Source organism: Miniopterus natalensis, chromosome 4 (genome assembly GCF_054644295.1).
Source record: "Miniopterus natalensis isolate mMinNat1 chromosome 4, mMinNat1.hap1, whole genome shotgun sequence".
In the NCBI taxonomy this organism is placed as follows: Eukaryota; Metazoa; Chordata; class Mammalia; order Chiroptera; family Miniopteridae; genus Miniopterus; species Miniopterus natalensis.
In genome coordinates this window covers 12,089,143-12,115,713 of record NC_142084.1, presented here as the reverse complement: position 1 = coordinate 12,115,713, position 26,571 = coordinate 12,089,143, and the positions used below count along the sequence as shown (strand labels likewise).

At 45.3% G+C, this 26,571-nt stretch overlaps 1 protein-coding gene across 3 annotated transcripts in view; it reads right to left on the bottom strand.

The window, feature by feature from the left end:
• PRELID2 (PRELI domain containing 2) overlaps positions 1–10,101 on the bottom strand; it is a 63,619-nt gene extending 53,518 nt beyond the window's left edge. Inside the window, exon 1 of one of the 3 annotated variants that reach the window (XM_087816289.1) lies at positions 10,027–10,101. In XM_087816289.1, coding sequence (XP_087672415.1) covers positions 10,027–10,101 — 75 coding nt within the window. Of the gene's footprint in view, positions 1–1,732; positions 1,844–5,203; positions 5,214–10,026 lie in introns of those variants that run through there. The other 2 variants (XM_087816291.1, XM_087816290.1) reach the window with 2 other exon arrangements.
• Positions 10,102–26,571: the final 16,470 nt, after the last annotated feature.

Genomic DNA, 26,571 nt, shown 5'->3' with positions numbered 1-26,571 from the left:
AATCAAACACAAGAGATCCCGAACTATTCATTCCAATAAAGTCATCTGCAAGATTCAAGTCATTTTCCTATGCAACTACTTTTGGAGTTGGAGAGACATGAGCCTCAGGTTTCCATGGAAGAACAGGAAAAGAAACCAGAGGTTTGTTTACAGTAGCTAAATACGACAACATAAAAGGCACGTGTTAGAGCTTGTTTAAAAGGATTTATTGTGCTGAGGCTCCCCTTACCTGGCATTACTTGAAATGATCTGACATCACCTTGTGGTAACTTGAATATTCATGATTTAATTCACAAAAATTTATCTGAAGTCAGGTAATAAGGGGTTGAGAGAGGGTCACCTACTCAGAGAGGGTCACCACCAGTAACGCCAATTTGGGAAGACAGGAAGCAGCTGACCAGGTTTTTCCTTTCCAAGCAGTGTGGCAGTGGAATGGACCAAGCTCGGTCAGGCTCAGCCCACGGAAGACTTACTGAGCATTTACTGCGCCCATGCAGGGTGCTGCATTGAGACGACCCTATGTATTATCTCATTTAGTCACCTCCGAAACCAGTAAACCTATTAACGATTGTTAAGATAAGGAGTCTGTGTTAAAAACGCGCCGGCGTAAAGCCAGCAAGCAGGGGCGCACTGGGATTTTCCAGTCCCCTCTCCACACTAGAAACTCTCATGAAAGCACAGTGGCCTGATGACCCAGATACCTTCCCGAAACCCTCGCCACCCTTGGACCTGGCCCAGTGGATCACAGACTGCAGTGGCATAAGAATGACTGAGTGGGACGTGCACATTCGCCATGCACGCATGGGTGATGGCCTTTTTAAGGTATATTTGACTTCATTTTGAACTCAGCATTTTTACTTTCTTCACAGAATGCATTAACTAACTCCTTTCCCCAAGAACCTGATCTATTGCAAATAATCACTGTATACATTATACGTATGTAACAGTCTAACAAGGGCAAAATGTAGACTCTTCTGCATTTTCATATACCTTGCTTTCATTTATTTTTTACATATTAAAATGTAAGAGGCCAAAAACGTGCAAAATACTGGGTAAAAAAACAAAATATACATGAAAACAAACATATAGCTAGAAAAGTGAGAGGCCAAGAAATTGAGTCCACCTAATTACAGGAATAACACTCAATACATCTGTAGGGGGAGCTTCATAAAATATGGTATTTACCTTTCTTATTTACAGGAGAGAGAAAAATATATATATGTGTGTGTGTCTTCATAAAGCCTACCCTTAGGACAGTAAGAAGTTAGTAAAATATCAACTTTCCAAAGAGCTTAGAAGTCAATGCCTGCCTTTTATAACACACTCCTTACCCCTCCCCCTGTAAAAAAAAACAAGAGGGCTGATGACCTCAAAGGAGTCATTGTTTACCAACTTCCAAATGGCATGATCCAGGAGAGCACAGGAAGCAGATAAGCTGCCGGATCCATATGATTAATCCTGCAAAGATGACTAAAAGAAGCCTGGTATATTAACATACCTGTTTTATAAACACTAAAGAAATCTTTGCTACCCAAGCTGCTTCCAAACATGTACATGGAGCTGCTGAAAAGAGATCCGGTGCGTAGCTACACAAAGAAATCACCATGGGCTATGCCAAATTCCCCTTATGAGCCACATGCAATAGTTTATCTTAAGGAAAAGCAAAGTTAATTTTATACCAATATCAAAGGGGTCACTGATGAAACAAAATTCCAATGATAAAAAAACTAACCTTGTTTATGTCGATAGATATTTTGAATTGGCCTTTCAGGCCAGCGGGATGATGAAGTAGAAAGAACAAAGGACCAGGAGTCAAGACATGCAGACCAGGATGCTGCCGTCTGTGAAGCCAGGGTGGGGACCACCAGATGATCCTCAAAGGCCCTCTGGCTGGGAAGTTACGCTAAACAGAGGCCAACCACTGTCACATCACCCTCATTCATTCCAAAATGTCCTAATAATTAGCAAGGACATAATGACTGAAGTTCTTTGAAAGGAATAGTTTTTAATGGTGACACAAAGGAAAATCCTCTATCTCAACATTACATGCATACATAACCCCAAATGCACTAAGATACAATCAAAGTCTCCAGAACAACTGGCCAGTACTCTTTGAAAGTGCCATGGTCCGGAAAGACAAAGATTAATGAACTCTCCCACGCTGGAGGAGACTAAGACAGGATAACGAAAGGCAAGGTGGGATCTTGGATTGGTTCCTATTCTGGAAAAACAAAATTAGTGGACACCTGCCAAATTCTGAATAAGTTCTGTAGATTAGTTAACATTGTACCAATGTTATCTCCATGGTTCTAAAAATTATACAGTGGTTTGGAGAAGCTGGGTAAAGAGTGTACTGGAATTCTCTGCTGTTTTTGCAACATTTGATACATCAAATTATCTCTAAATTAAAAGTTAGGAAATAAAAAACAAAATTTAAAAAGCACACAGTGTTGAAACAGTTTAGAACTCAAGAGATCTCAGTTTGAAGCTCATCTGTGGGAGTCTTGGGCAAATCACTTTCATCTGAGTCTGCCTTAGTTTCTTCATCTGTAAAATTAGACAAAAATACCTGCTTCAAAGAGTTGTTATCGGGTAAAGTGTAACGCCTGGCACCATGCAGGTCCTCAATAAGCAGTGGCCCGTTCTGCTACTAATGAATGCATCCACATCTTTGAGATCTTGCAATTTCCTGTGTGGTGTGGTGTGAAGTATACTACTGGTATCCATCTGCCACCCAAGTGTATTTAAATGACGATTAGAAAACTATTGGAAGATATTTCTTCCTTTACTAGACAAGTAAAACCTCACAAGCTCATGCTTTAGCAATTCAGAATTTGTATGAGATACACCAGGCCTCCCTGACACATCCCTCCCCACTAGCATTAGAGAGAGCACCGCATCCAGGAATGAAAGGACTAGCAAGAAGACTGACTTTTTGAAAAAGGCATCAAACTCTAAATATCCTAGAAGTTCTCATAGGTTTATAATTAAAATACAAACCATGCCTCACACTGTATGTCTGTGTTATGTCCCTGAAAAAGCCCTTATCACAAAAAATCCATATATTTCCCTCTGTCCCCTTGACCATGAGCTCCTTGAGGCCAGGGCGATGTTTTACTTTCCTTCACATCTCCCACGGCACACACTTAGTGTGAACGTCTATTAGTAGACATATAATGAATGTTTAACTGTTAGTACTTTGATAGTTAAAAATCTCCTGTCTTTTATGCCCAGATTAAGCTACAACCTCCATGAGATAAGTTACCAAGTATACTTTAATGTTATTTAAATGATATTTTAAAAATAAGTCATAATTCAAAAATGCAACTTTATTCCTGTTTACTCCAACCTTTATTATTCCAAGTTAGTAAAGATTTCTGCAGACTACTTCTCTTAGGTCTTTATTTTTAGGTTCATGGAATAGTGTAATAAATTATTATTTGCAGTAGTATCACTATCATAATTTTTTTTTAATTTTATATGCCTTTATTGATTTCAGACAGAGGAAGGGAGAGGGAGAGAGAGAGAGATAGAAATATCAATGATGAGAGAGTCACTGATCAGCTGCCTCCTGCACACCCCTGACTGGGGATCGAGCCCGCAACTTGGGCATGTGCCCTGACCAGGAATCAAACTGCGACCTCCTGGATCCTAGGTTAATGCTCAACCACTAAGCCATGCCAGCCAGGCTATCATAATTTTTAATAAGTACTTTTAAAGCACCTACTGCCTACCAACATTAAGCTATGTATATTATATGCAACTATGTGCATTACAAAATTTATTTCCCCCAACTCCAGACGATAGCTATAATTCCTCTTATTTTGCAAACTAAGCCATAATTCCTCTTTTTCTGCAAACTGAGCCATAGAAAGATGAACTGACTTGTCTAAACTCACACAGCGAGAAGCACTCGGGCCCCCCATCTGATGTCAGAGCCCTTGTTCTTCATGTCTGCCCCATTCCCCTCCACGTCATGCCTAATCTCCTAGCAGAATCGAGACAGGAAGGTAAAGGGGAAGAAATGCTATTACAGTGTGAGCCAAAAGAATAGCAATCATTATGCTAAACTAGGCCTATCACTTGTCAGGTCACTCATTTTGGAAATGTGCGTTCACCCCAAATATTTCAGGAGCTCTGCAGGGGGAGACGTTCCAGACATGTGTCAGATTTGCAAGGGGGAAGAGATAGGATCAGAAATGGAAACATTATTAATTACCCAATCAACTTTCTACTCTAAATGGAAATAGCCACTCATAAATCCCCTTTATGAGTTTAAGGGAAAACACTCAAACCATTCTGTTCGGCCCATTAGACTGCTGGCTAGAATAAATAAAGCCCGAGGTCACTGTTGAAGCAAAGAAATTATTTTAATCTGTCCATTTTACTACAGTCCACATAGTAAGGGCACGTTACTGAATTCCACGCTGACTTGGTCTGAAATTACGTAAGGCTAAATCTCAGAAGAGTGTATTTCACTCATTCATTCATTCATTCACTCAACAAGCGTTTGTTGAGTACCAACTATGTTCCAGGATCTCTTTGGGTACTTGTGACACATCAGGAACAAATGACAATAGCCCTTACCCTTTACTCACAATGACTCTTTTGCCTATAGCATAAAAAGAAAACCAACCTCAACAACTCTACGGTAAGAAAAACTGTAACTTCTCTGCCCTCATTTGAGACTGAACAAGAAAATCCAGTCAACACAATGACTCTCTGGGTCCTTTGTAATGATTTTAAGTTTCAGATATACAAAACTTAAGAAGCCTTTGAATCCAGCTCATGAAAGGTAAGCCCATTAAACAGACCGGTGTGGGCTGCGAGAGATGACTGAGCTTCTAGACTGCCACGTTCATCTACGCAACTTTGTGTTCACTTTGTCATGCAAAGAACACAATATGCATTGTCAAGTGCATTGGACGCCACAGTTCGTGGAAAGCACCGCTTAGCACTGGATGAATAAACCATTGTGGGTTTCATGGTACTCCTCCACAAAGAGTTCATTGAAAAACACTATACACATTTCAGGAAAAAAAAGAGCGTTGTGCTGTTTGTTTTCAAAGTGCCACTTAACTTTGAAAGCACGTAGCTAATATTTTGCCTGTGGTACCCAACAGGCAGGTGTAAGAGGAGCAAAGAGTTCTCAGGTTTTAAAAATAGTAGTATATTCTAACTTGGGAGGCAAGTCCTAACATACCAAAAGCCACAGATCAGGAGGCCCTGTTTAAAATAGAACCTCCTTGGTGCTGAAGAGGCGTCCAACAGACCATTGTGCAAAGTCAGATTCGAGGCCTCCCGGAGATCCTGACTGTCCCTTCCGCCAAGCGCTTTCCTTTGAAAACACTACATGAAGGCAAAAAGAAAAAGAAAAGTGTATTTTGCCCAAAAGATCGTTCCTGCTACTTTTAGGCTGATAAAAAGCTTATGCTTGTCAAACTGTTACACATTTGATGTCCCCAACGATCCTGGGAAATAGGTGGGGTGCTAAGGTTGCCTTATACAGTTGTGGGTGCTGTTCACTGCACAAGGGCTCCCGAGGGCACAGGGCTGCAGCCACCTAGAGGAAGGCGTGCCTTTTTCTAATTTGCACAAACAGGCCCATTTACTTTCCTCTAGCCCCGCTTCCTGTGAGCCTGTGGAAGAGAACCCCTAGATGATGTCTCTTTCTAATTCGCACGAGGGTGGAAACTGTTTCCCAGGGCCACCCGGAACTTCTTCTAACAGGGACAGCACAATTACTGGGATCCAGCTCTACTGACTTCTGGTTCGTGGCTTTGTGGTCGGCAGTTGGACAGACATAAGCAGAGCAAGGACCATGGGCCAGGTACAGAAGTCACCAGGGAAGAAATCCCTGGGTGCCTGGCAACTGGGCAAACAAGGACTTGTCCCCAGGGTAATCTTTCCTCCCCAGCAAATTGCTGGTCATGTGGTTCAGACCCTCCACTGACCTTTCCTCCCCTGGCATGTTGCTAGTCATATGGGTTAGACCCCCCTTAGACCTTAGAGGGGGAACATACAAGGGGGGCAGAGAATAGAGGTTTTGACCTGCATCAAATACATCTAGGCCTCAGTTGTGTTTCAGCTCCAGGCCCAGAAAAGCAGCAAAGTCTGACAAACAATGCCACGGCTGACATCAGGACTAATGGCCCCCTGCCCGAAACCCTGAAAGGACATACCTGGAAAGCTGATACTGAGATCCTCCCGTGGAAACTACCCTAAAATCCCCACCATTAAAAGCCCTTAGGATAAAAGACCCAGCTAACTCTCCCTCCCAGGAGCAGGAGCAAGCCTGTGCCTCTCCTCACTCCATGCCCACCCCCTGCCCCCTCCTCTGTCCCCCAAACATCATTACCTTTACTCTTCTCTCTCCTAACCTCCAAGGGCCCTTCTTTTGCCTAACTTGTTTCCTGAGCCCATTTCTTCTAGCACTCACTTCTTCTAACTCTGTGACTTTCTAAATAAACTTTCTCATATAGTTTATACATACCTGGAAAGCTGATACTGAATTCTTGGCTCTGAACCAAGGTCCAGACAGACCCCACTGGTCTAACACCTGGTGCCATTCTTACACCACCAACAGCTTAAAATAATGAGAGATGAAAATTCTCATAGCCATTGGGTTTACGGATGGCTCAGAAATAGTCACACAGCCCCTCCCAGGGGTCTGTGAAGATCGCTTTTGAATAGAAAAAATGGAAGTGTAGTGTCGTCCGTAGCGCTAACACTGCCCCATCACTGGGCCTTTTCTGCAAATGTTCTCCTTCCCTTTCCCTACCCCTAACTTCCAAAATGTCCTACTCAGTCTTTATTTACTATGTGCCAGGCACTTTGCTAAGTATTTTATAAGAATTCTTCCAGACCCTAACTAAATGCAGCTCTATAGGTGATTTCAGCTTACAACACATGGAACACAAAAAAATTCCCGGCTGAACCCAGTCAACCACAGAATCATGAGAATTCAGTCATTGGTTTAAGGCACTAAATAACAAGGGTGATTTGTCACATTGCCACAGATAACTGAAACACTGTATTTTCTCACCCTATCACACAGCAAAGCTACACCCTTCTATCAGGCACAAAAAGTCAACCCAGATGAATAAACCTAGAGGGAAGACTGTGGACAAAAGGAACCTGAGATTGGATAGAGAGCATAGCAGAGTTGATTCTGAAATATTTTATTCCCTCAATACAATCGGTCCTCTGTACCCAACCAACCATGGGATTGAAAATAGTTGGAGGTGGGTGGGGAAATCCCAGAAAGTTCCGAGAAGCAAAACTTGAATTTGCCACGCAATGAGCACTACCCTGAATCCTCACAAATGAAGTGATGTACAAGCACACCCTACTATAGCTTATATGCGAATATAGGTTATATGCAAATGCTGTGCCACTTTTTATATGAGACTTGAGCATCCTTGGATTTTAGTATCCAGGGGGGTGGAGTTCCTGATACCAATCCCCTGGGACACTGAGGAATGACTATAATCATCTATGTTCTTATTAGGTGCCAGGCAGCACAGCCTGGTGATTAGGGGTATAGGCTTTGGATTCAGATGTGTGGAAATCCTGGCTCTCCCACCTGCCAGCTGTAGGAACTTGGAAAAGTTGCTTAAACTCCGCCATACCTCAGTTTCTCCAGACTGCGAAATAGAAGTCAATCATAATTACTTCCTGAAGCTGCTGGGAGAGGTAAACATGAAAATGTATGAAAGCACTTCCTCCCCTCTCCCCTTTTCGTCCGGGAAACTCCTGTTCAGGCTTCAGCCGTTATTTCACAAATGCCACTATTTCAAGGAAGCCTTTCCTAACGGCCACCGGGCCTTCAGCAGGCCCCCCTGCTATATTCAATCACAGCAAATTGAACTTTCCCTGTGTAAATACACATCATGAATTGAAACTGTGTTCTTTTGTTGATCATTTATTAATGTCACCCTCATCCAGGACAGACCACCAGCTCTACAGAGCCAAGCACACAGAGGGAAGTATTTCTAAACACCTGTTGAATGAAAAAAAGAAAGCAATTAGCCCAGAATCTTGACATGTGCCGAGCACTTGAAGTGAGAGCTTGGCGTTGTGCTACATGCTTCTACAGAGTAAGTCCCGCCCTGAAGAAGCTTGGGGTCTAGTGAGGGTGAAAGACTCGTGCAGAAGTAACCATCCAACACCACATGGTGAGAAAGTCCTCCACAAAGTGCCCCTCCAGTTCTAACAAGGCAGAGATCACCTCTTGATGCCTATAATCCAGAAAGGCTTTCCAAGGAGCAGTGGCCTTAGCAAATCCACCCTCCAAAGTGCCAATTCTAACAGAAAAAAAAGGGTGTTGACTGCTTCTCTTTGGACCCAGAAGCCTGGCCTAAGGCAAAGACTACATCGGATGCATAATTCATGCTTCATTCGTTTTTTCACTCGTTGTTCATCAGGTTTTTTTCATTGAGCACCTAAGAGGTGCCATGAACAAGATGGCATGCCCCGCAAAGCGGGTCTCCATGGCAGCATCATGTTCACCAGCATCCTACTCACGCCTTCATGACCTGGGCCCCCAACTTCATCATCCTCTCTAATAAAAGTCAGGTCTGGCCTGACAAGTGAGAGCATCACGCTGGTTGAGCATCCACCTATGATCCAGGAGGCTGTGGTTCGATTCCCGGTCAGGGCACATGGGAGGGGGGAGGGGCTGCTGGATCCCCAGTAGGCGGCATGCAGGAGGCAGCTGATCAATGACTCTCTCATCATTGATGTTTCTCCCTCTCCCTTCCTCTCTCTGATACCAATAAAAAAAATTTTTTTTTTTTTTTAAGTCAGGTCTATCACTAAAAAAATACCACCTTCCTCCCCCAGCATCTCCCTTACTTTTGCTGCCAAGTAGCACACGGAGCACAGTCCACTGCCCGGTGGGTGCTCCTTCGTGCACATGCATGAAATCTTACTTAACAATGTGAAAGCTGAAGGGAAACCTGAAAGACCACTGGTACAACACCCGGCTGAGAAGCAGATACTGGGGCCTGCAGAAGAAAAATGACCTCTGACCAAGGTCATCAAGTGAACTAACTAAAGGCAAAGCCAGACTAAAGTCCAGGGGCCCCACCTCCCAGGCCTGAGTGCTTTTGTTTTTTTCAAAGAAATTTCCCATTCTCCCACTGCCAGGAGCCACAGTGCCCCCAAGAGCCCTTGGGAGGAGGCCTCCGCGCGCTGAGGCTGGGTGCTCAGTTACAGCGGTGCAAACGGGTCAGAGGCCCTGCTACCCGCACCAGTCACCCTGATAAGAATTAGCTCACTGGATTCCTCACAACCGGCCCTTTGAGTTGATACTGTTGTTTCCCCATTTCACAGATTACAAAACTAAGGCACAGGGAGGGTAAGCGACCCGCCCAAAGTCCCACAGCTGTTTAATAAAAGAGAAAGGGGGGAGGCTATAGAAAAAAAAAAAAAAAAATGCAGAGAAAACTAAGATGATGGCTTCAGTGCCCCCCCCCCCAGCTTTTAAGGGGTCACTGATGTCCTAGAAAGACCACTCGCCGTACCCAACATCAACAGGGCTGCAGCAGCTGGGCTTCCCGGAACTCTCCCCACGGCCTCGCGCTCCAGCGGGCGCGGGTGTGGACGTGGGGCCGCGCACGGAGCCGCTCGCGGCCGGAGGGGGAGCCTTCGAGGAAACGCGCCCCCGCCCGCGCCCCCGCCCCCCCCGCGCCCCCGCCCGCGCGGGCAGGAGGAAAACCGCGGCCGGGGAGCGCGCGGCGGGGGGACTTTCGCGTGGGGAGCGGGGAGGGGACAGGAGGGGACAGGGGGAGAAGGGAGTGGAGAGGAAAGGGGACACGCGTGGAGAAGAGGGGAGAAGGAAGAGGGGGCAAGAGGGGGAAAACGGGGGCAAGAGGGGAGAAGAGAGAAGAGGAGGGAAGGGGGGAGAGGAGACGCGAGGGGCGATGGGCACCGGGAGGGGGGGCGGCAGCTGCGGGCAGCGGGCGCCCTGAGCGCGCCCTGAGCGCAAACAGCTGGCCACACGGGGACCAGGGCGGCGGGTACCTTTCGGAGGAAGCTGGCGACCACCTGCTCGAAGGGGTACTTGTACACCTGGCGCACCTCCACGGTCACCCCCATCCCGGCGCGCGCGCGCCCCGCCGCCGCCTCCCCGGGCGCGGGGCCACCCGAGCTCGGCCCGCACCGCAGGCGTCCGCACGCGGGCTGCCAAAGGGGCGTGGACTGTATCTCCTGCTTCAAACTTTCGAAACTTTATTGTCCGCTCAGACAGGCAGACAGGCGGCCCCGCCCCGCCCGCCCTCTTCCGCCCGCGCCCCGTGCGGGGGGCGCGCGCGCGGGCGGTGCCCCGGGGCTCGGTGCGGGGCCGTCTCCGCCTGGAGGCGCCGGGAGCCGCCCGAGCGCCCCTCGCGGGCCCCGCGGGACCTGCTGACCCGGGTCTCCCCGCCCGGGAGCCGCCGCGACACGCCCTGGGGCCTGGGCTCGGGGACTCGCGCTTTGGTGTCACCGCCTCTTCTGGAGCCGCCGCGCCGGCCTGAAACTGCTGTGGGCGACCCTGGAAAGTGAAATGCGGGAGCTGCCCGCCCTCCACGCTGGGGGCTCGTCGTCACCCTCCTGGCGTTGCTACCGCAGGACCCGGGCCTGAGGTTGGGTGGAAACTGCCTGTGTCACCCCCGAGTGTCCAGGAAATAAAGAACCGGGGCTTAGCGTCGCAAAAACCCTTCTGCTCCCAAAGTAAACACCACGGAGCAGCACCTGGGCAGGGTTGGCAGGTAGGAGCAAGTGGGGCCATTCACTCAGCGAGTTATTCAGCGCGTCGCTTACTGAGCACCTACTATGCTCCAAGCGCTGGGGAGGCGCTGGATTCAGCGGCGTACACAGCACCGTCGGTAGGACGCGTTAGCCCGGTGACAACAAACAATTAACAAAACGGGACGGTAAACAGGGTGATGGGTTAAAGTTTCAGGGGGTGGGTAGGGCGTGATGTCAGCTAGAATGAGTAAGGAAGGCCCGTGAGGTGGCCACGTGTACATTTATCATTTCTCCATCTCACTTGCCCCTGACACGTGGTCACACTGGTCTGGCATAGCCTGGCCTTGGATAAGTCCAGCTGTCGGTCACTCACCGCTTCACCCCAGCTGCTGGACAAGCCCGGGCACAGGGGAAATAGCCACCCACTGTTTTCAGGCCTCTTTCGAATTCACAACCACTAACCTCTCCGGGGGCCTTTGGATGGCTCCCGATAAAAAATGCTACATTCCTCTAACCCATCTACTGCCCCACACTCCTCCCCCCTCCACCACCTCCTTCCCTGGCCTTATTTTCGGTGGATACCTTGCTTCCTTCCTTTTTCACTTAGTAAGTAGGAAACCGCTCTCTACCGCATCTATCTACCCACCTGTCCAAATGGCCCCCTTCTCTCCTGTTCTTCTGCATGATCTGTCAGCACTTAACTGAGGGCCAGTCCCTCCGCTTGTCCACAGAAAGCAGCATCCAGTGGTGGGCCGGCAGAAGGTTCACAGACAGCTCTCAGGCCCTGATTTGTAATGCTTGCGACTTCTGTGGCATAAATACTCCCACTAGGGCCAGTTTCAGACTACCAACATGGTATCGCTAAGCGTGGCCCTGCGAAGACTAGCGCAGGAGTGCACCATTGTGTGGCGTTTCCACCATCCACGCACACAAGAACACATATAATGGTAAATGTAGTAACGTAATTAGGAAGAGGTGAGTGTGGAATGCCTATTGCCTTTTTAAGTACAGTTTATCTAATTGTAAATTTATGAAATTTAATAATAGCTGTAAAAAGCAGGAAGGTCGCTGTGACCTTCCCTTCCCCTCCCCCCAGAAGCAGGTCATAACACCTGATGTGAGACGTGCCCTCTCTATGCCCGCAGGAAAGGAGCATCCGTATGTCCAGGATGGATGGTTCAAAGGGAAGAATCTGAACAAGCAGGACTTGCCGAGTTTCCCTCAGTCTGCTACACGTATCTCGTACGCTGCTGAATGACGGGGATATGTTCTCAGAAATGCGTCCTTAAGCAATTTTGTTGAGCAAACATCATACAGTTCACGTACACAAACCTAGATGGGCTAACCTACTACACACCTAGGCTATGTGGCCTGGCCTATAGCTCCTGGGCTACAACCGGTACGAAACAGCACGAGATTAAAATCAAGCACAAGAGAAATGATGTAATCAAGAGACTTGGTAAACAGGAGCTGTAGGAGGGAGGCTACCGCCCCCGTTACACAGCACACCGTTTACAGCAAACTTATTTTATATAACTAGAAAGAGGACACTCTAAAATGAAAATAAAAAGTATAAATACATAAACCGGTAGCATAGTCGATTATCATCATTGTCAAATGTTCTGTGCCGTACATAACTGTATGTGCTATGCTTTTAACACAACTGGCAGTGTAATAGGTTTGTTTACACCAGCGTCACCACAAACATATGCGTAACGCATTGCGCTAGGACGTTGCGATGGCTGAGGGTCACTAGGCAGTAGGAACTTTTCAGCTCCATTACAATCTGTGGGACCACCACTGTAAATGTGATCCATCGTTGACAGAAACATTGTTCATGGGCTCAGGACTATAGCTAATTCTTAGTCCCCGCCTTACTAAACCTATGGGCAGTATTTCTTTGAAATACTGAATGAGAAGTTGGGTGGAGCTTTAGGTGCCCAAGCCATTACGTGTTGAATGGATGTACAAAGCATCTCTACTATATCACCAACCCCTCCTTACAGCGGGGTAAAAAACACCTCCCTGGGGACTGCACAGGCTCATACAGGAGAATTTACTCGTAGGAGTTTAAGGAGTCCCATACCTGACTCTACTACCAGAGAGTAGCTGGGAAGTGAGTGTGAAACAAAAAGCTCCCTGCCAGGCTGGGCCCTGTTCCCTCACTCCACTGTGACCACACATTTCTTCCAGATGGGAAGCTGCTGGCCAACTCCTAATTAACTGGCCACAAAATGCCAAGGTTTATGTCCCGAAAGATTAAAGGACCTAGCACCTGTTGGCTCTACTCGGGCTGGTTGGCTGAGTGACTTGTGTAATGACAAATGCCACTTACTCATCGCAAGGACATTGGGTCACTCTGAAGGTGGAAATATGTGCCAGGCTTGTCTCTGTGTCCAAATTTCCCCTTTCCAGAAGGACACCAATCAGATTGGATTAAGACCCACCCAGTTCTAGTCTCCGAATTCCACAAGTTGCCTGCAGCTCCTCCTTGAATTTTCTGAGCTCCTCCAGGATCCTTCCATTAATTCCCGTTTTGTGCTTAACTTAATTCAAGTTGAGTTTTCTATCACTTTCTACTGAGACTCCTACCTAATATGATGTGGAAGAAAAATTTCGCTGTTATGAGTTTATGTGCCAGAGGAAAATGAAAAAAATAAAAAGAACCATTTATTGCCTGGTCTTTTTCCATCTCCAATCAGCCCAGCTCCTGGGACCATTGAAAGTTGAGCTGCCTTTCACATTTATATTTTCTATTCTCTGTTTTTTCTCTTTTCACCTTGATTGCTTGGAAATCCAATAAGAATTTTATTCATTTTGTTTGCTTGGTATAAAATTGCATCCTTTAAGGCCAATTCAGCTCACAATATTAGTACAAAAGGGGAAATTTTCTTTGTGATAGCAGTAGCAATTAATGGCCTGCATTTTAAAGAATCTATTTACGATATTTGCTATCTGGGAAGACAAATTTTAAAAGACTGATCTCACACTAGGCTGAAGACCAGAAATGATTGAGGGGCACTTGTGGCCATAATACAAAAACTAATGATAATGAAACCAAAGGCACACAGAGAAAATTTCAAATGACACGTAACTTAGAAAGCTAACGGATAACATATTCGGCCTCAATGTGAATAAGTTTGCTGGGTTTTTTTCCCTTCCCATTATCTTCCTGGGAGCAGAGAGATTATAGAGGGTTGGAGTGGGTCCAGGGGAAGCAGAGGGAGAGACGGGCCCAGGAAGGAGGCAACCATGAAGGCACCAGGGCAAAGGAAGGGTGAGTTGAGGGACAAATAAACTTAACAGAACTTAACTTTGCCTCGAGCTAGTTATTACATTATTTTTCTCAACGGACTATCTGATTGATGAGATCAGACAGAAATGAGACTGTTTCAGTCAATGACATACCACCCAAGAACAATGACAGCTATCCAATATTCCGTCCATTCCCAACTCCAAAGGGATTGCTCTCCAATAGGCTTTATATATTCGATCTTAGTAACAATCCGAAGAAGTAGCATTTCTTTTAGATTGGGTTCCCAGGAAACAGACTTTGAGACAAGAAGTTATGTACAGTACAGGAGGACTGGAGGGGGGGGGGATACGCCCATAAGGAAATGAAGAATGCAGGATTGGGCAAAGAGACCATCTGTCTGTCACAAAATTTGGTTCCAGCTGAGGCCTCAGCTCATCCTAGGAAGCTCTGGTCCTCGGTGACTCCCACTGAGGTTAGGGGATTGGGTGAGGCAATTCCCTTGCAGCGGGGGACAGTTCCCCGTAACTTTCAGGGGGGAGCACAGGCCCCGACGAAGGAATCTGGGTGGAGCACAATTATTATCCAGTTTACAGAGGAATAAACTGAAGCTTCCAAAGCGAGTAGAATCCAGTCTCTCCAAACTTTTGCCTGCAAAGGTATAAACTAACAGGTACAAATCCCTGGAAGAAAACTGAAATGATTTGAAGGCAGAACACACAAGAGTGTCCAGATTAAGGGTATTTATGTTTCTCCAGGAAGAATGAACCAATCCAAAAAGGTCTGGATGACTTACGAAAGCATAAGAAAATAAAATTCAAGAGGTAGTCATAGATACTGGAGAAATTATCCCATAAGTAATGTAGGACTTTGAATAACTCTTTCCTCGTTGGGGAAAAAATATATAGTGTTTTCCTAAAATGGTCACATCAAGATGAACCTAAGCCATCAAGCAACTGCCTGATTCCCATCTCTGTCTGCTCACCAAGCAGACCGATCTTACCAATAAGAGCATTTCTAATTGGTGTAGTAGTGACATCTCAAGATATAAAGTGGCTCCTAGTTTTGCTTTAGCTTCCCAATTGCTCAAGTGACTATTGTGGATAATGTTATGCTGTGGTTGTGTGTACTTGGTTACCCCAAGTCTGTCCCGAAGACGCCAACACTCCCTTAGTTAGAGATGAGATAAAACAGATGCTGAGCCTGCAAGTCAAAGGGTTAATTCCAGGGATGTAACAAATATACCTATGTCACATGCACCCTAGCATTATCCTTATGTGTGACCAGGCATAACAGACTTGCTTTTTGCATTATAGTTATTACTACCATTGTGTTACATATGGTGACCAGGAGGCTAGGCCAGCCTGTAGTTTCTGCATGAGAAAACATTCCAGTAATGCTCTCAGACTTTCCCTGGGACAACCGATTAACCAACTGCCAAAGGATGGGGAGCTCATCCTTAGTGCTCCTAAGCTGCTGATTAGCCCATCAGCAGTTGCTTCCATAACCTCAGAGCTGGAAGCTTAAATGCCAGTTTCTGTGGGCACAAATCTTAAAAGATTGACTCATCTGCCACGACAAATGATACCAACCAGCCAAAAGATGCCCCATGACCTGGGAATGAATGACGAATATCACAGCTTATAATTACTCAGGGAGGCGAGTCAAGCAGAAAGGGCCAATCCAGACCTTCCCTCCAGCACTCCTGGGACTGGCTGGAGCCCATGGTCATGGCACCAAAAGAGAAGACAATTTACAAGGAAACACTGGTTGTGCTAGTTCCTGGGACAAGCGTTTCTAGGACTCTGGTGGCTTCAGTAAAGTGAATAAATAATTCTTTGTTCAGTCTATTTACTACCCATTCTTTCCATTAGTATGTAATAAGTGTCTACTCTGCACCTGGTATGGGGTGTGTCAGAACGTAAAGAAAAGTAAGTGCGGTTCCCCTTCAAAGGGTAGACTGGGAATGGTTGGCTTTTACTCTGCATTCAGCCTACCCTCTGTCTTCAAAACAGAATTCTGTTTTCCCTCAGGTTTTCACCCCACTCCCAGCTTCAGAGGGGGGCTTGTTGGTTCAGGTGTCATTTCCATTGCCAGGGATTGGCAATAGAGCGGGCCTATGACCTAGTCTGAACATGAAGAGTGGCCTACTGGGGGAGGGGGGTGTCTTCTGTTCATTAGCTCCCCTGCCCTGGATCTGAACAAGGAAGCGTCCCTGTATCCAGCTAGCAGACATCCTGTGGGTTTGACTCTTGATTTGACGCCATCCCGGTGATGACAGGAACCAGCAGATAGGAAAATCTGGGACTTCAGTGAACACTGTGGGGACCCTGACCAATCACCCCTAAATACCACACTATTTTCATTGTCCCATTCATGAGCTAACAAACCCACTTTGTAGCTCAAGCCAGTGTGAGTTGGATTCTGCTCCTTTCACCCTAGAGAATCCCGATTGGTAAAAAGGTAACAGTCTAAATTTAGCTCCCCTGAAAGGTAGTCTCTAGAATCAAGCCATAGGATGAAATACTCTGCTGGAACCAGATGGCAGATTTCTCAAAGATGGGACAGGGTCTAATATTTCTCTGTGTCTCTGGCACCCCACGAACACTAAATGCTGAATCTCTCTTGCATTCAGATAAGATAATGTATAAATAAGTTCGCTGGTGGAGCAAACTGCTATTCAAATATAATAATAAAGGGACTAAGGCACTAATACAAGCTCCTCATAATAACAGGTAACATTTCTTGGGCACTTAGGATGTGCCAGGCACTGATCATGTATAATTACGCCGAGTAATTTGCATGCACTGACTTCATGCCTCACTGCGATCGCCAGGTACTGTTATTACCCACGGTTTACAGGGCAAGAGGCTGAGGCACCATGTGTTTGCTCAGACAGGTATAGAAAGGCTGCCTGTTTAAGATGAAAATCCTCAGTAGTTAAATAACTAATAACTAAAATTCTCAGTAGTTAAATAACTAATAACTAATAGAATTAAACCTTCACGTCTCCATGTTTCAACCAGTAGGACTTAGCTAAGCCGGTTCATAACAGGACTGTGCTTCATCTTCTAGACAGGTTGAGGGGGTGAAAAATACAGATTTGCTTAGCTTTCCACTAACACTTTAATATGCTGTGTTGATTTATAGATTCTTGGGAACGTGTTTGTTTGTTTCATTTTGCTGCGGCCTAAAGGTTATTGTGGAACTACTTGATAATCCCTGCTATTAGCCCAATCTATTACCTGTGCTGTCTTACTAAAATGTATCCACGTGTTATCATAGACATACCAGGCCATGTATCTTCAAGCCAACCCCCCCCCCCCAAATTCTGCTCCATATCTGTATTTGAGAATCAGTAAGTATCCAACTTCTAATATTTGCTGTTAACTTCTTTCAATAGCTATTTTTGAGAACCCACCACATGCTAGGCAGTTTTCTAGATGCCGAAGAAACATCGATAAACAAAACAGGTACAGTTACTGCCCTCAAGGAGCTCACCTTCTGGTGAGGGAAATGGGTGTTAAAACATGACACAGATGAATACAAAATTACATATTTTGCCTTGAAAGAGAAGTAAAGGGACTGATAAAACGATGTATATGCCAAAGGGAGCCCTCCTAAGGAAGTGACGTTAAACATGAGACCTGAAAGACAAGAGCAGTAGCTACTTTTGTTATTTTCTTGCCCAGCATCAATTCACATTCTTCTATAACCACGGCCCAAGCCTTTCTGGAGAGTATTTGCGTGTGAACTCTGAAGACATTTCTGCCACCCCTCGCTGCTAAGGTGGGGCCAAGGCCTAGGCTACGCCAATCAGTGGGTTCTGCCTCCCTGGCCGGTGGTGCTTTCAGTTGGTTCAGGGGTGAGCAGGTAACATCTGTTGGGCCAGTTACAGCAGCCAGGCTCCATCCAGGGGCCTTGGTTTGTGCTATCTCACCCATTGCACTAAGGGTTGTGAAGATAGGACCTCGAGGCTAAAGGAGGGGATGACATATAACTGAGAGACAAGGAATGGATCCCCTTGATGTCATTCGATTTCTAATTTAAGCTGCACCTGACCGTATCGACCCCTGAACTGTTCAGCTGTGAACCACAGCACATTCCTCCCTGGCTAAAGCCAGGCTGGTTGGCAGTCTCTGGCGCTAGCCATGTCTTTTTTCTGGTTCTGCTCTTGGACGTATGGTGGGGCTGTACTTCCTCACTGCTTTAAGTTAGACACGAGACTTGACTGGACCAATAAAGTGAGTTTGGAGGAAAAACTAAGTCTAGTAGCTCAGTTTTCCCTCCTTACCCTTTTAAAATTTGTTTCCACCCGGGAGGACAACTTCTGCGCAATCCTTGGCTATGGAGTAAATGGGGCCACACTGTGGGGAAGGCCTGCAGGTGGATCTGTCTGTCCAAGCCTGGGCTCCACACTTAGGGAGCCCATAGCTGTCCAACACCTGAAACATCCCCCTGTGCGGCTTTTATTGGTAATGACTTTGATATTTTGAACTCCAGTTTCCTGATTCTTGTCTGTATTTCAGGTTGTGCTAAACTTGAGTGAGGGAAAGTGACGTTTATTGAATCCCCTGAAATTCTAACACTTGTATATCCATCCATCTTAATGGATACTGGAAATATATGGCCAGTTAGTTATACCCTGTGATTCCACAAATACTGATTAATATGAATATAATCCTTTTAAGGGATTTTAAATTTGATTTTTTAAATTTTTAATTATTTCAATTATTTTAACTTTTAATTTCAGTTTAATTTGATTAAACAAAATATTAAGAAAACAATAATAGAGGTGGTACAAAATTATGAATTTGGCAAATATGCAAAAAAAGGAATTATAGGAGTGACAGAAATTTGGAAATTACTGTACCAAAGAGGAGAATGGGATATAAGGCATGTCTTGGCTCCATCCAGGAGTTTCATCATACCAAAAAGATTGTCAGTTTCAGGAGAAGGGTTTGTAGTGGATGAAACAAACCTTATATCATATAAGAAAAGTATGGAATAGCAATATAATAAGTTAAATTGGAAATACCAGTGTGAAATAATAACCTTAATAAGTATGTTTTCAGCTCTGAGCCAGCAGCGACATCAGTGCACTCTTGCTCACCATGTATTCTCATGTGCACCTCAGAGTCAGGTCCTGATCTTTAGAATTATTTCCTAGTAAAAGGAAACAGAATCCCTTAGAAGACAGCTAATTCCATGATTTAGGATGTTAAAAAGGATTTAGAACATTTTTCCAACATCCTCATGTTGCCAGAAAGCAAGAATGTTTTCAAGAATCTCGGGGGCAATGTATAAAGGGCCCCTACTGACTATATGGTGACAACTTTTTAAATGAAACTCTTATTGTAAAAGTAAAGCACAGATACCCCACATACACGGGTGCACACACATGTGCATACACACATACACACATCATATGTATGCCCAGGTCAAAAAAAATAGATCTTTGCCACCCATCCTGTAAGATCCTTCCATAAGCATCATTCCCTTCACACCGCTTCCCTTCTGCATATTTTGTAATAATGACGTACTTGTGGGGTTTTTTTGGTCTTATCACTCAAATGTGCATCCCTAGATGCTTTAGTCTTCTCCATTAAAAAAGTCTCTTAAGATGAAGCTACAATTTGAGCATCAAAATCACTATCACCCGTCATCATCATCACCACCATCATCATCATGGATCATAGGACAAGATGAGTCTTGTGAAAGGCCCTGAATTCAAAATGACTTAAAATAAAAAAGTTAATATGAAGTTCTCTCAAAGGGTCATTATAATCTAAAACAATGAATATAATAGACCATGTTTCTATTTTATTGATTTTAATAATTAGGAAGGTTTGATATTTCTTCTCTTAATGTTGTATGTTATAAAAGCACAATCATATAGCTATTTCTGTCTGTTTAAAGAGAATAATATTGGACACTGTAAGCCCCATAGTCCCAGCAAAAGTAAATTCTAAGGACCAGAAGAACTATTCAGGTTGGATGGGTACCCACAAAATAACCAACCAGAGAGAGGGTTCCACATGTTTGCCAATAAAATGTATTAGCCAGATGACCCACAAAGGCACTTGAACTACACAGACCCAATGTGTCAACTCCTAGGAGACTGGATCTCAAGGCTAATAAGGAAGATGTAAATTTTTAATGCTAAGAAACCAAAATCAATATTTGATTATGGTAGGATAATGGGTTATATAAAAATGGCCAAGTGATAATTAAAAAAAACAAAAAACCACACACACACAAAACACACAACAATGTCAGAGCTAAATACTAGGTTGCAAAATTAAGCCCTAGGCATAAGGCCTGAAATAGTCTCGCTGACATAAGAAATACCATTTAACTGTAGAAAAGCTCACTATAAAGAGGTGTTTTGGGTTAGAATCACCTTGGGAGAAACAAACAAGTCTGACCAAGAATTACTCAGTCAATAAAGCAAATCAAGGTTGCTCTCATAAGTAATCTTTTCTTTGGGATCTGCTAAGAATTTTGTGGCTGAAGAAGAAGAATAAAAATAATAATACTGAAATCCTGAGGGTCTATCAAAAGAGGCATAGAAAATCAAGAACAGAAACTTAAAAAGGCATTAAATCCATGATACTGGTGCTTCAGAGTAGATTGAAGTGAAACCATAGCAATAAATTCTGTAATCTTTATTTTATGTGTTTATGAATTAAGGTTTTAAGTGTTTAAAAGGATGAGCCATTCTAAATGCCTAATGGCACTTAGTTTAAGTTGTATAAATGATATGCTTAATAAATTTATAATCAATGTTTAAAGGCCCCAAGAAAAATTGGTTTTTAGTTTGGGGTATTTGATTCATGAGCTTAATAAATAGAGCATTAAACAAAGAACTAATGATTGTATTCCTCTCCATGGAAAAACCTTTTGGAAGGAAAAGGATCTATCAATAAGGACCTAGCCAGAAGGCAGTCTTATCTTGTGTTAGTTATCCATCCCTATGTGACAGATGATCCCCAAAATTCCTGGCTAGGGATTTTATCAACCCACAAGTGATGGATCAGGGCAGGGCTTGGCTGAGGGGTTCTGGCTCCGGGTCTCAGGGCTGCAACGGTGATGTCAGCCATGGCTGAGTCTCAAGCTCAACTAGGAAAGGAGCCCCTTCCAAGCTCACGTGTGTGGTCGTTGGCGGGTTTCAGTTCCTAGCCGGTTGCTGGACTGACGGCCCCAGCTCCTCCCTGGCTGTTGGCTGTCAGCCACCCTCTGCTCCTTGCCACGCGGGCCTCTCCATAAGGCAGCTGACAACACGGCAGCTGGCGCCATCGGGTGAGGAAGCAAGAGAGGCCAGAGAAAGCATCATAGCCTTTTACACCCTGACCTCACAGGTAACATCCCATCATGTCTGCCACATCCTATGGTTAGAAGCACATCCCTATGTCTATTCTCACTCAAGGGGATGGCGCAGGGCAGAATTCCAGGAGGTGGGGATCGTTACGAGCCATAATAGAAGCTGTCTATCTGTGAACTTTTCCCAAGGCCTTAGCCCGCAAGACGACAACGCACTGTGGGCTTATATGTGCAACCAAATGCCCTTTCTCTGCAAACTCCAGATCACCAAATACTTATTGAACACCTGTGCACTGGGCACTGTAGTAGATGCTAGGCACACAGTGGCAGATGAGGCACGCTTCCTGCCCGTGAGGAGCCCATAGCTGAATGAAGGGGACCAACAATTAAAGGAGCTTGAACTGCTCTCTACTCTCTTCCCTTCCTATGGCACCTATCATTTTATTTTGCAAATATTCATCTAAATCTCTGGTTCCCTGTGAGACTATCATGTCCCTGAGAGAAGGTACTATGTCTGTTTCATCTTCTGGCTCCTTGTGTCTTGCACGTGGCCTGACTCATAGGAGGCCTTCAAAAATATAACATTTTGAACTTAAAAAACAGATATGGTCGTCTATTAGCCAATCACATGTTAGTGTGAATTTATGGCTCCAATCTCCTGAGAAATAATCATTAATAAGGGAAGAAGTACTTGGGAGCTAGATAAAAGCGATACTAAGGGCACTGTACAGAGAGGAATCGCGTAGTGTTGAGATAAACATTGACTCAAGTTTTTGGTTTTTTTAAAATTATGTCTTTATTGATTTCAGAGAGAGGAAGGAAGAGGGGGAGAGAGAGATAGAAATATCAGGGATGAGAGAATCACTGATCGGCTGCCTCCTGCACATCCCCTTCTGGGGATCGAGCCCACAACCCGGGCATGTGCCCTGACTGGGAATCGAACCGCGAACCGCTGAGCCACACCGGCTGGGCTCGACTCTAGTTTTGTCAAGGCCTGATTTAACTGCCCCATTCCTCCCTCCTCCTCTCCACCTCCCCAACCCCAAACAATGAGGAAATCGTACTATATTCCAGGTCTTTTCCTCTCTGGGTTTTACATGTTCTTTAACACAGGCAGTAATTATACGCCGTAATTCTGACACTAACGCAATTCCATTTCTCTCTCACATAATTGCATGAATGTGAACTCTCTATAATTACTGTGTTTAATTAGAAAATGAGGAGATCCAACTAATGAGGACAGGTGATAAAAACAACTGCGAACATTTCTTTCAAATTTACTTTATCACAAAAATCGCTCAGAGTCAGCTCTAGTGAACCACAGAAATTTTTTATAAATGTCACTGGCACCGATCTAAATGAATGTATTAGCAGAACAAGCACATCTGCGGAAGACTTCGAATGAGAACAACATCTTTCCCGCAGACTTGAGCTTAATTGTTAGCTTTGGTCCATTTAACTTGGAAAGGGAAATTACGGGTAACAAAGTTAATGCTTGATGTGGATTCCAAACATTAAATGTGCAACTCCCTCTTCAAAAGGGATCTTACCTGAAAGCCAAAATAAAAAAAAAAATAAAAACAGAAATAAGGTAGAGTTGTTCTAGGAGCAAAGGCATATGAACTCTGCCCTCGTCACCCCAAAGAGCCCCCTAGACAGGCAGGGAGGGGAAGATACAGCCATTTCAGGCCACAGGTGTCTTCCAAGAAGGGTGGGGTCTGTGAAAGGAAGCCTGGCCCTGCACACCTTCCGTGTGTAGAGGAGCAGAGAGCCTTGGAGCTAAGCCCTGTGTGGGAAGAAGGCCCCTAAAGATGTTAGGGTGCCTCCAGAGGAAGCGGCACAGCGGGTGAACTGGGGTGGAAAGGCAGAAAAGAAGGGAGGAACAGCAGGATGGTTGGAAGTGGCCAGCAGTCAGCAAAGGAAACTTTACTAAATTCTCTCGTCACTATCATATAACACCACCCCCAGGCGCCTCCCCCAGGTCCTGCGCAGTTTGTTACTGTCACAAAGGCTGGTAAGGCCAGGTGTTTTTGACATCACAGGAAGGGCCTCCATGTTTGTAGTCTGGGGGGATGTGACGTGGACAGGAGCAGCATGTGTGGGACTAAGAGGTGATCAACAGCCCGGCAGGCGTGGCTCAGCGGTTGAGCATCGACCTAGGATCCAGGAGATCGAGGTTCAATTCCCGGTCAGGGCACATGCCCGGGTTGCGGGCTCGATCCCCAGAGCGGGGCGTGCAGGAGGCAGCCGATCAATGACTCTCTCATCATTGATGTTTCTCTCTCTCTCTTTCCCTCTCCCTTCCTCTCTCTGAAATCAATAAAGACATATTAAAAGAGAGAGAGGGAGATATGGTCAACAAACTGAAATAAATCAATTGTTAAACCGATTCCAGAAGTTAATAAGTATAAAGTGCTTAGAACAGTGTCCTGCTCACAGTGCAGCTGGTACGTACTTGTTAAAATAAGTAAATAAAGTCTGCGACAGAGTCCTGACAGCTGGCCCAGCCCCCCGGGCCAAGCACAGGAGCTGGTTGTCACGGGAGCAGCAGTGACATGCCCAAGTTGTAAGGCCAGATTCATGCACTATGCTGACTAGAGGCCCAAGACTATAATATCCTTAATGATAACTACTACGTATATTTCCATCTTTGTAACCTGAGGAGCTAGACAAATGCCTGGAACATAGTAGACAGCCAGTGAAAATTTGCTCAATGAATAAATGAATAGATAGATGTCTTTTGAAAAATGTGTTCATTTAAAATTTTTTTTCCTTTTTCAAAGGATATAGCATTATTTTAATCACAGCATCACTACATTTTTTAATCTTCGTATTTGTTTCTAGCTCTGAAGGAATTCTTGGAATCTTAGGAGTACCAGTTTGCCAACCTTGCTCTAAACTTAGCCCTGATCCTGCCCAAACGGCTGACAATGTTTTTAAGGTCACGATCAGGAAGTGATAGTTTAGTGCCAGCTTATCTCCACTGGTAGGCAAATAACTCAGATATGTTTTGCGTACAGTAGGTCAGAAGCGGTATTTCTGGGTACAAAGGACAGTAGGCAGACCCTATGGCTCTACCTTCAAAATCTATCCACATTACGACCACTTTAACCAGTTCCCCTGGCACCACACTGGTTCAGGCCACCCTAAGCTGTCACCAGGAGTCTTGCAATGGCCCCTGAACTGGGCTCCCACGTCCACCTTTGTCCTGTAGTGTCTCCTCTCACTCCAGCAGCCAGATGGCTTGTTAAAACGTAGGTCAGATTGTGACCCTCCTCTGCTCAAAGCATTTCCATCCATTGGCATCCAGTCCAGAAACCGATGTTTCAAAGAGAGGGAATATGTATTCCAGGGAGTTGATGACAAAGATTATTATCGCAGGAAGCCACTCCCCCCGTCGGGCTGGAGGAACAGGAGGGAAATGGTGTTGCATCCAACCTGCCTGCAGCCAGAGCTGCCCAAGTGACGCCTGTTGGAGCCGAGCTGCCCGAGCCCCACTCCCAGCGGCTGCTGCCACCAACGCAGCTGCCCTGTGGGGAAGGCCGCCAGGATCCTCATTCGGGGAAAAAGGGAGACCCTTCCTCCCACCTTCCAGCCCTGCCAGTACCTCCCAGGGGCAGAACCTAACAGGAAGCCCCGAGCCAGGGAGCCTGGGGAACGTAGTTTGCAAGTCTCCTGCCCCAGCAGTGAGAGGAGGGTCTAGAGGAGAGGCTGTGGGCTTGACAGGCCCCATCCAGAGCAGCACCTCACGCACAGTAAAACCCAAGCTCTTGCATGACTTCCAAGGCAGGCGACCCCTCAGCCCACACCAATGCACCCGCTTTCTGCCCTGGCTCCCCGACACTTGTCATGTTACAGCGCCCCAGCCACACCGGCTCCTCTGCTGCTGGTTGCACCTGCCAGGCGCTCCTCCCTAAGGGTCTAGCATTTGCTATTTCCTCTGCCTGGGATCATCTTACCCCAGACACTCTCACAGCTGGCTCCCTCACCCCCTGCAGGCCTTAATTTAAAGGCCACCTTCTCCATGACGCCTCCTTGAAGGCTAATTTAAAACTACAACCCCTCCCAACTCCCAACCCCCTTTATAGTTTTATTTTTTCATCACAGCATTTATTCTTTTCTAACACATTATACATTACATATAGTTTTATCATATAGAAATGTTTTTCTTCTATATTGTACATTTTTAGTTTTCCCTCTCTTACTATATATATATAGTCAGCTTACCCCCTCCAAAACATAAGCTCCATGGGGATCTTTTTTCTGCTGATAGAGCCCCAGTGCTCAATAAATACTAGTTGACTGAATAAATAAATATCATCATTCCTAAATGTATTTATTATGGAATGAAAAGTATTCAAGGCTCCTAAGAGCCTGGGGGAAGGGAAGGAAATGTTGCTACACCTCTACCTCTTCTGACCCCACGCAGGCTACGTTCTGTGTCCCCTCCATGTGCTTCTAAGGCTCCCTGTGACTCCCTGTCCCAGAACTTGTCGCAATACATCGTCATGACATGTTTACGTATCTGTCTCCATCACTGAAACTGTAAGTCCCATGAGATACCAAAGGGCTGGTGCCATCCGGGTAACACCACACACCAAGCACCTGGCAGTACCGTCCTGCATGTCCTGCATGTCCTGCGTGTCCTGCGTGTCCTGCGTGTCCTGCGTGTCCTGCGTGTCCTGCATGCAGGGCTCAAACAGTATCTGTTGTCAAATGTTACCACCACAAGGCAGAAAAACACACTTAAAGGTCTCTCGCCATCATTCCTGCCTCCGATATTCTGGAAAGACATAAGAGTCAACAGCTGTGAGAAAACAGGGACATAGTCAGGAAACAGACGGGTACAGAAGCCAAGAAAGTTGGCAGCGGCTCGATCGCTCCGGCTAAGTGAGGAGCAGCGGAATCATCACGGCTTCGGAGAATATTTTAATCTTTTTATTAGAAGTATTTATACTGCCTGAAAAGTATTCCATGGGTGAGTTATTTTAATAGCTGAATATCATAGGGTAACAAACAAATCTTGAAAAAATTAAGTTATGAGAACCCAAATAATTATCGTAGAAAAGCAACTCATCTCAATAGGTAACAGATTGTACAGTGTTCTTCTCAAGGGGACTGGGCGCGAGAGCTACAACGTTCATTAACAAAAGCATTTTTCTAATTTTGCTTTTCTAGGTTTGCAGGAGATACCTAGAAAATATCCACAGTCTTTTATGAAGAGATCATATATCTTACACATAGAATAGATTTATTTATTTGGT